Source organism: Trypanosoma rangeli (genome assembly GCF_003719475.1).
Source record: "Trypanosoma rangeli strain AM80 chromosome Unknown Tra_15.4_contig_00517, whole genome shotgun sequence".
Classification (NCBI taxonomy): domain Eukaryota; phylum Euglenozoa; class Kinetoplastea; order Trypanosomatida; family Trypanosomatidae; genus Trypanosoma; species Trypanosoma rangeli.
The window spans coordinates 1-9126 of NW_021706242.1; the positions used below are offsets into that span (position 1 = coordinate 1).

General features: G+C 51.0%; 7 protein-coding genes and 1 pseudogene across 7 annotated transcripts, besides 1 other annotated feature; 2 read left to right on the forward strand and 6 right to left on the reverse strand.

Moving 5' to 3' along the window:
- Positions 1-400: 400 nt before the first annotated feature.
- TraAM80_09110 (uncharacterized protein) lies at positions 401-775 on the forward strand (the record flags this gene model as incomplete). Its single annotated transcript, XM_029385814.1, has 1 exon — positions 401-775. The coding sequence occupies one exon, from the start codon at positions 401-403 to the stop codon at positions 773-775; it is 375 nt and encodes a 124-aa protein (XP_029234435.1).
- An 848-nt stretch (positions 776-1623) lies between these two features.
- On the reverse strand, positions 1624-2374 carry TraAM80_09111 (hypothetical protein; annotated as a pseudogene).
- Positions 2375-2588: 214 nt separating this feature from the next.
- TraAM80_09112 (uncharacterized protein) lies at positions 2589-2921 on the reverse strand (the record flags this gene model as incomplete). The annotated part of the gene is made up of 1 exon (XM_029385815.1): positions 2589-2921. The coding sequence occupies one exon, from the start codon at positions 2919-2921 to the stop codon at positions 2589-2591; it is 333 nt and encodes a 110-aa protein (XP_029234436.1).
- A 454-nt stretch (positions 2922-3375) lies between these two features.
- TraAM80_09113 (uncharacterized protein) lies at positions 3376-3891 on the reverse strand (the record flags this gene model as incomplete). The annotated part of the gene is made up of 1 exon (XM_029385816.1): positions 3376-3891. The coding sequence occupies one exon, from the start codon at positions 3889-3891 to the stop codon at positions 3376-3378; it is 516 nt and encodes a 171-aa protein (XP_029234437.1).
- A 726-nt stretch (positions 3892-4617) lies between these two features.
- TraAM80_09114 (putative retrotransposon hot spot (RHS) protein) lies at positions 4618-5052 on the reverse strand (the record flags this gene model as incomplete). Its single annotated transcript, XM_029385817.1, has 1 exon — positions 4618-5052. One exon carries the CDS (start codon positions 5050-5052, stop codon positions 4618-4620), a length of 435 nt encoding a protein of 144 aa, XP_029234438.1.
- Positions 5053-5062: 10 nt separating this feature from the next.
- Positions 5063-5422, reverse strand: TraAM80_09115 (uncharacterized protein; the record flags this gene model as incomplete). Its single annotated transcript, XM_029385818.1, has 1 exon — positions 5063-5422. One exon carries the CDS (start codon positions 5420-5422, stop codon positions 5063-5065), a length of 360 nt encoding a protein of 119 aa, XP_029234439.1.
- A 906-nt stretch (positions 5423-6328) lies between these two features.
- Positions 6329-6354: a microsatellite.
- Positions 6355-8253: 1899 nt separating this feature from the next.
- Positions 8254-8565, forward strand: TraAM80_09116 (uncharacterized protein; the record flags this gene model as incomplete). The annotated part of the gene is made up of 1 exon (XM_029385819.1): positions 8254-8565. One exon carries the CDS (start codon positions 8254-8256, stop codon positions 8563-8565), a length of 312 nt encoding a protein of 103 aa, XP_029234440.1.
- A 135-nt stretch (positions 8566-8700) lies between these two features.
- TraAM80_09117 (uncharacterized protein) lies at positions 8701-9126 on the reverse strand (the record flags this gene model as incomplete). Its single annotated transcript, XM_029385820.1, has 1 exon — positions 8701-9126. A coding segment is annotated over one exon (426 nt), but the record flags the coding sequence as incomplete, so codon positions are not given.

The window sequence follows — 9126 nt, forward strand, 5'->3', positions numbered from 1 at the left end:
CACCGCCCATAAAAAGCGCCGCGCCACCGGCCCCATGCCCGCAAAGAAGCACCCACCAGGGGCAAGCCAAAGCCGCAAGCAACAACTGCGGCCACCCCACGCGGACCCGTGAAGCCGCATCTACAGCAAGGCAGACGCCAACGCTCACGCCACGTCCCCCGCACACCTCCGCCACCACAAAACAAAACAACACGTGACAGCACAGGGGAGAGAGAAACACAGGCAAGGCACGACAGAGAGGCGCCCCCCCCCCTCCCCCCCGGCTATTTCTGCGGGGCCACCCCCGCCTCGTTCTCCCGGGCCAACCCGCCTCGACACAGGCGTGTGGCAGCTGTCGACGCACCAGCCGCAGAAAAATAATAATCGGGGAAAAAACACTCCCCCCGCACACCTGCCAAGCATGTCATGTAAAAGGCTGCGCTCTCCGTCTGCCTGGGGATGGGCGTTGCGCGAGGAGACGGCACCTCCCTACAGACCCTGCAAAGTCTTGCGCCCCAGCACGACAGTCGCCTTCGTGCTGTGGCTGAACGATGCCCAAATAAAATCATACCTCTCCGGAAGAGCCCGCCGCTCTCCCCCCGTAACGCCGCACCACGTTACGTGGGGACCCCGTGTGAGGTCCACGTGCCTCCATGACTGTGCCGGCAACCGAGAGCTAGGGACCATGTCCGACTACTGCCGCCGCTGCGTGCGCGGGGGGCCCTCATTTCGTAGCGTGCGCCGTCGCTCTGTACTGCCGGAGAATGTTTCCCACGCCCTTCGAGACAATTTCTGACAGCTCTGCTTCTCATCCCACTCCTTGAAAAACCGTATGCACCCGTTTCCCGTCACCCCCTCCGCCAACCACAACATACCATGCCGCCCTCTCCGTGCTGATCGCTGTTGGATGTCGCTGGAGGCCCCTCCCCCCTGACCACGACTATCGCCGCAGGGTCATGAGGGTGCAGGGCGGTATTCTACTTGTGGAGCTGAGCGGCCTCGCCCCATCAGCTGGCGGTTGCCTGCGCCGCTTTTCATGCCACGACACCTTTCCCTGATGGCGCCGCGTCGCCAACAGCGCCCAATTCCCGTCGTAGTACCGGGCGTGACTGTTGCATCAAACGGTTTTTCTCCCAAAACATCGGCAATGGCGTCACTTCGGCAAACTCCGCCGCGCGTAAAAGCAACTTGCTGGCACCTCACCCACGCAAGGCAACCGGCGTAGTTCTGAAATATGTAAACTTGGCGTTCCAACTGATGTCCGGACAGAAGTGTGTGGGCGACGCAGTGAAGGCTCCCACTCCTCCGGCGCCACTCCTCACACCGCCGCGGCTGCAGAGTGCGTGAGATAAAAGGCACCGCACAGAATCCGCCGTCCACGCACGGCTGCCTCCCACAGGCACCCCGCACAACGCACACGAAGTGTGTCCGCCAGCACACGCCGAAGAGCAGGCGGACACACACAAACAAGCAGGCCGCTGAATGGACGCAATCAAAACATACACAAACAAAAACAAAGCAACGTAAACCCTGTGAAGCGAAGACGAAGCGTGGGCGCGTCCACCGAGCATTGGGGACGCGCAGCAACAAGTGAAACGACCAGCACACACACACACCCTCTCTTCCCGCACAGCCCAATCCAGGAAGAAGCAGGGAGAAAGAAAGGCCGCCCACCGAAAGCAATCAAAACCAAAACAATTGAAATGATTAAAACAGTTACGGTGCTCTGCCCATGCAGCCAAGCAGGACGGCAGCGGCCCCTCAAAAGCAAAATAATTAAAACAAAAAGGAAGGCCAACGGGCTGCATGAGTGTGCGTGTATGCATGAGCACATTACATGTGTGCCTCGTGGGGTGGGGCGAGGGCGACAGTCCGTGCAGGAGGACACACACAAAAAGAGAGAAATATATATATTTAAGAGAAGGACGAGCTGCGCACCGCTCCCTCACGCCGCCGCCATCTCAGCAGCCGCCGCACACGCAAGAAGCAGAAGAAGCGCAAGGGGGGAGGTGCAGTGCAAGGTCGCGCTGCCGCCGTCACTGTCGCCACTTACCGCCTTCCTCGCACTAGTGGCGGCGACTGGCAGTGCTGGTGTTTCTGCCTTCCCACTGCATTTTGGTGCCCCAGCGGCGTCGTCACGTTGGGAGTCTTTTTGTGTTACTGCGGCACTGGGCTGGACAGCATCGTTGCTGACTTCCGCAGCAGGTAAGGGTGGAGGGAGTGGAACGGCACTTTCAGCTGATGGCTCATGTGTGTCTTCTGACTGGAGGTTTGTCTCTTCTTTCTTACTTCAGCCGTCAGCTGAAAGCGGATTAGCTTTAACCGCCTGATTTCCTTGTGTTGAAGACTGCGCTGCCCGCTCTTTTGACGACGATGATGGTGTCAGTGCTGACGGGGCTTCTCCTACCGATGCGTTACCGCCTGCACGATTCCCTGGCTCCTTTCCTCCTTGCCCTTTGGTGACACCGCCTGTGTGCTGCTCCGTCACATAATGCAACTGCTGCTGCTGCTTCGACCGCTCCGGATTAGCTTGTACGCCCTCCTCGGGAGTAAACAGATCCCCAACATCGTTTCAGCCACTCAGAGTCTTAGTTCTGCCCTTGGCCTCCTCAGCCTGTAGCTATACTGGAGATGGCTGCGTCAATTGCGCGAGGAATTGGAATTACAATCCCAGAGAGATCTGCATCTTTGTCCCCGATGAGGCTCTCACTCCATTTGCACCTCCATGAGGTGTCGTGTCCTCCTGCTCCGCAACGGACGGAGTCTCCAATACCATCTCCTTGCCAACTCGCCCGCATCCTCGTCACAAACTCCGGCTTGGGGCTGCAGTATTGCCCCTCAATCTCCGCCTCGCCCATGTTCCTCGCAACCGCCCTCAATACTTTCCAGTCACTCTCCGTGCAGAGCCTCCACCCCACGCACCGACACCACTGGCGGCACATCACAGCACGCAGAGGGCGCACACCAACAGCACACGGCCAGCCATCCCCACTCTTGTCACCGCAGCAAAGACACACACGCACAGTCTAGCGAAAGGCAGTGAGAAGAAGGAAGGAGAGAGGAGGGTGAGAGGTGTGACACACACGCACGTGCACCATGGTTGCACCTCAGTGTCCGCAGCCTCGTGTCTCGTCTGGGGATTCCGTGCTACGCACAGCCACAATTCAATCGGCGTGCATGTGCACAGCATAAACAAACAGGAGGGGGAAGAGGTGCCACCCATTGTGAGTGTGCTTAGCAAACGACTATTGAAACAAAAGTGAAAAAAAAGCAAAGGAGTGCCCCTCAAAGCACAGGAGAGGAGTTGGCCCACAGGGACGACATGCAAACACGGCGCACAAACACTCTGCGTCGCCCTGCCAGGGTGTGTGTGGGTGTGCGGTTGCCCCGCAGCAGTCACTCCCCAGCAGTGCAGGCAACAGCAGCCATGAGCAGCAGCAGCAGCGTGCCACGCACCCACACAGTGAGCGTGCCGCTGCCGTCCGCGTTGCCTTTTGTGGCGGCCATCGCAGCCTCAGCCAACGTTGTTAACCTTCCCTGAGGCCCCTCATGATGTTTATTGAAGCTTGGTAACTTACATTCGACTGGTTCATCAGTAGAGACATCACCCTCAGTGAGGGTGACAGTTTCGCCTTTTGACAGCTTGTGCAGTGTGCTGTTTTCATTCGTCAAACGCTCCATCGTAAACACCAGAAAATATTTTTGCAACTCTGATGCGGTGCATTCCTCAAAGGGCGTTTTGGACAGCGACGCGGCCGAGGTGCAGATGTGCCCACCGATTTTGTCCTCGGCACTTGTAGAGGAAGAAGTTATTGCTGTATCAGGACACGCTGTCCATGCAGTCTCACACCTTTCAGAAAAGCACCACTCCGTCGGTTTGATAGTTTCTGGACAGATCACGCTCAGCTGCATACCCACCGATACCTTCACTTTAGACGCCGTCTCCGCCCACACAAATGAGCAGCAGCCGCTCAGCAGCACAAGAAGCGCACACCGCACGGTGTCGCACCTTCACCAACACCATCCGTCGTATTGGTAGTAACAGGAGAAGAGTCGCTGGAGCCGGTGAGCTGCGAGGCAGCGGGAGAGAAAAAACAAAAAAAGAGACAAGAGGAAGGAAGTAGAGGCAGCAAAGAGTGAGTGCGGTGTGAATAGAGAAATAAAGAGAGAATTAAGGAAATGCAGCATCTCATTAATTATACGCGGTACACTGCAGCTGCAAGGCGAGGAACTTGTTCTGCCCCCGTCCTCTGTAGGTGTATTTAAGAACGTCAACACGTGGGAGAATATGAAAAACAAAACAAAAAAGAAAATAAACCTAAAAAGCGCGCTGCCGTGAGATCACGGGACGCAGTGCCTCCTTCGCACAGCAGGGCAACCCACTGGGCACAACTCGTACCCGCAGGCAAAGACCAAATGCTCCAAAAATTACTTCGATAGAACCGCCATCCGCCACCTCACTTCGCTGCCTCCCCAGCCTTTTCCTCCACCTGGGGCCTCGCCGCTCCCCTGCTACCTGCCCGGCACCGCAGACACCTTCGTACAACACGACCGCAGACGGCCCTGACGCGCCGGTTCCCGCAGCACCGCAGCATTCCGACTCTCTGCGCCGCCCAATTTCACGGGAATTGCAGCACCTCAGCCACGTGTGTTTATTGGCGCACCATCCGCACACCGCACGCCAACCATCTCCCACAAAAACTCCACCGCAGAAGCTCCCCACTCCCCGAAACACCTCACCAGACACTCAGTGAGCCTCTGGAGCGTGCCGGCGTAGGTGCAGTGCGCTTCCGCCGCAGCAAACGGCACCCCAACCGCCATCCTTATTCTCCAATCAAAAAAAAAACACAAAAGAGCGTCCAACAGCAAAAAGCGCTTGGGCTCCGGTTTACGCAGCACCCCGCAGTCAACCCCAGTCTTCTCAGGCTCGTGGTTCTGTGGAATTAATTCGGCCGGCTTGGCGGTGTGCAGTCGGGGGGTGTACGTGCGGCACGCAGGGCCGTGGCTCGATCCGCGTGGGTGGAGTCGGCCCCTGCAGCTCACCCCGCATCGCAACCAGAAAGCCCCGTCCATGAGTGCGCTCTCACCAACTTTTTTTCTTTTTCTTTTTTCCACTACCTCCTACCGGGGAGCAGCCTCCAGCCCCAATACCGCACCAGGAACGCAGCTTCCTCCCTCGGTGCCCTGCACTCAAACGGCCCTCTGCCCAACTCCCAAAAATACCACGGGTCCTTGCCGCGAGGAAGCTCCCACAAGTGGATTTCCCGCCTGCCCGCACTGCCTTCACAAGACTGTGCGACGCACCCTCGCCAGGCCACATCTTCCACGTTGCAATGCCGGCGTGGCCCTCAGCATCCAAAGAGCTCATCCATGCCAAGACTAGCCGACCCGCGCCACAGCGTGCAACAGGGCCGCTTTTATTGAAACTGTAACGGGAAAACATGTCTCACACGACACATGTGATCTTCAACCGTCTCCCAGCACTTCGGTTGCTCCTGTGCGGGTTGATGGCGCTTCCTCCAAGCACGCAGCACCTTCACATCGCTGCTGTCAGGGCAATTCATGATACTTCCCACGACATTCACCTGCACCCCTCCCCCACCCCCCAGTCGTTTGTGGCTGCTTAGGTTTGAGGACGCCACCACAATTATGCCCCATGCCATTAAGAGCCTGCCAACTCCCTCGCTGGCTGCCTTCCTTCCCCCGCCACCTCGTACGCAGCGCACCCCTTCATCCCACGCCGCCACAAAGCCCCCTCGACCGTGAGGGTATTGTCCCCCACGACGCAAACATACGCTGCACCCAGCACGTGGCGCAGTGCACGTAGATTCCACGAGGGAACTTTTGCCACGTAACTGGGCCGCACGGGGCGCAGCCTGCGAAGGCAGCCGCAGACACCTCCGTTTTATTCAGTCGTCATGGCGGTGGAACCCGCGGCTTCTTAGCGTGCGGGTAGCTTCGGTGTTGCTGACACGTGGAGAGGTGGGACCCGACAGGAGTGCGAGCGGATAGTGCGGGAAGTGACTGCAGCAGAGGTGTCTTCCACGTTTGAGGTATTCGGATTATAAAGCAGTCGTTGCTAAAAGGGTGATTTTAATTTTGATGTGCGTCGTGGCTATGGTTGCTTATAACCATGGTTAATCGTTTTTTTTTTGTGTTTATTTTTCATGGAGTGCATTGTTGTGTATAGTGTTCGTGCCTTTTAATATGGACTTGTGATGATTTCCATGTTAAATATTTAATTTTCAATACTGTTTTTTGTTGGGCTTTTCTGGTATTGTTGGCTTTCATGTGATGTGTGAGATGTGGGCTCTGCGGTTTTGACAGTAATTTGGAAGATTTGTTAATCTTTTTTTTTCTGTTTTTTTTTTTTTTGTACGGGTGTGTCAGCTTCTTTAAGAGAGTTTTGAGGGCCATTGGCGTATTATGTGTGTTTTCTAAAAGTAGAGCATCTCGTGAAGTTGTGTGTTTTTTTCTTTACTGAGCCCTTTCAGCAGTGGATGAATGGCCTCCTGTGTCTTTGTGTTATTCGTGTTGCCGGTACCTCTGAGTTTTTGTGTGTATGAACGTGTGCGCGGATACCATCGTTTTATTATTTAGATAATTGTTCAAGTTGTGGCATGCTACTGTGTTAGATATTTTTAAAGTATTGTGCTAGATTTTGTATGTATCTGAGAGGTACAGTTATGTGAAACGATTTGGGCATATTTGTTGATTAGCAAACGTTCATTTTGTCTTCAGAATTCGGTGTCCTCGTTCAACACGAAATACATTATTGCGTGTTTGTCCTCCACGTTTTGAATATGCGTGTTTGTGTGTGTCTCAATGGTTATATTGTCTCAACAACATATGTCTTTTTTACTAGCATGTTTGATTGTCAGATGGAAGACTTTTTTTTTGAAAACCTTCATTGTTTATTCTTTTCTGAAACTGTGGTTTTTTTATAAGTATTGTTTTATTTGTTAGCTGGCCATGAGTAATAAAAGCTTTTGTAATATATATCCACTTACCCATCCTGTTCTGTCTCGCCTGCGTAGTGGAGTTGAAGACCCTTTAGCTTTTTTTCTACGCGGAACAAAGAAAGCCTACATATTTTACACTGTTTTATTTTTTTAGTTGTTGCTGTTTTTATAAGCAATGCATCTTTCCTTATTGTTTGTTTTTTCTTCTGATGGGGAAGGGATGAAGGTTTTTGCTGTTTTTCCGGATGGAAATGCAAATATTTTGTTGTTTGTGTAATTATTGATTATTATTTTTTAAAACTATTTAGGGAACTTGTTTTGTGCTTCACATTGATGTTAGTGGTTGACGGACAAAAGCGCATTGTGACCCTTCTGGCACAGCAACTCATACATGGTTTTATCTTGTATGTGCTCAATCCTTGAGTTTTGGTGAAAAGGAGTGTCAAAATGCGTATTGGGTATATACATACATCAAATTTCTCCTATTTATTGTTCAATAGTTCTTTTCCACATACTGCTGGTTTCTGTAACACACATTATTGTTGCATTCTTTTTTTTTTTAATGGTGACGTTACATAAATCAGTCGTATGATATTTTTTTAAAAAGAGGTACGGATATGTGGGACAAAGGAAAGGAAGGAAAGTGCTTTCTCAGCATCCTACTCACATAGAGTCTGAACCGCAGAGGGCAATAATAGTTGTATTTTGGAGCATTGGTGATATGTGGTTTTACTTCGTCGTTTTATCCATTACCAAGAGTGTTGTTATGTACCTTTTTTTGAGGGAGATCCCCGTTACCATGGACAATTAACCTTTTTTTTTGTTGGGAAGTTGTTTTTGATAGATCCATTTTTTTCACCTGCCAAAACCCAAGAAGGTCTATAAGGCCGTTTAAGAAATCCTTGGACAAATGTTACTGAAAATGTCATATCCTTCCAACAATTAGGATATTGAAATTGCATTTATACTTCACATATTGTGAGTCACCTTACGCTGACGTCTCTCTGTTTCTTAGTGATAGTAGTTTTCTTATTCAAAGCTATGAATATAACATATGTATCAACAGTTTTTCTCAATTTTTTCCTGCGCTTTACATGTAACTGACGTAGTGATACATATTGCCAAGAGTTAATTAGGGTTTTTATGCATGTTTACGTTACATACTTTGACCACTAAGTTTTTACAGCGGTAGCGTTGTCGGGAAACAGGTTGCCAAGACTCTTAGTAGCATATAGCTGCACATATTAACGAAGAACGCCATCAACGCAAAGTACATCAACACGGAGCTCCTACTGACTCCATCGGGAAGGTTATGGGTTCAGTGTTTCAGATTCAACATTCTTTTACCTCGAATCATATAAAACCAGTGAATTTAAATTGTGGCTCTAAGCAGGAGAATCCAGTATCGTCCAATACAGAAAATGATAGTGATGTAACAACTCCAGATGTTGAACAAAAAGCTGTGTACAGAAACGATATCATGGCACTTCTCCAACAGCTTGATAATGAAATACATGACCTTCAACGTCGCGTCAAACTTGCCAAAAAAAGAGAAAAAGATGCTCAAGAAAATTTTAAAAACACTCTTATAACATTTCAGCGGCAATACATAAGAAAGAGATGACCCTCACATATTCTATATCCACGTTTAACACTTTAATCAAAATCACCTCGTGAGATACGATACGGAAACAAAAAACAATTACACACAAAATAATATAATGATCTTTATCTTTTCCAAAGACGGTTTTCTCCCTTTTCAAACACGATACACATTAACACATAAAATAAAGACAGAGATGCGTCCATATGATTGTATCGATACAAAAGATAACCACCAAGAAAACTCTAAAACAAAGGAGGACACAAAACATGTATTCAGCAGACTCACAAACACAACTAAAATGCACTCAATTGATGCGCAACCGCCAACCGAGTCGGTCTTCAAGAGTGCGTTTGGTGCTCCGGCCTCCGATGCAAAGCCGCCAGCCGGGTCGGTCTTCAAGAGTGCGTTTGGTGCTCCGGCCTCCGATGCAAAGCCGCCTGCAGAGTCGGTCTTCAAGACTCCGTTTGGTGCTCCGGCCTCCGATGCAAAGCCGCCTGCAGAGTCGGTCTTCAAGAGCTTGCATAATTCATATGGTGGTGACAGTGGACTGTGGAAGTGCATTGTTTGTGGTAAGGCAAA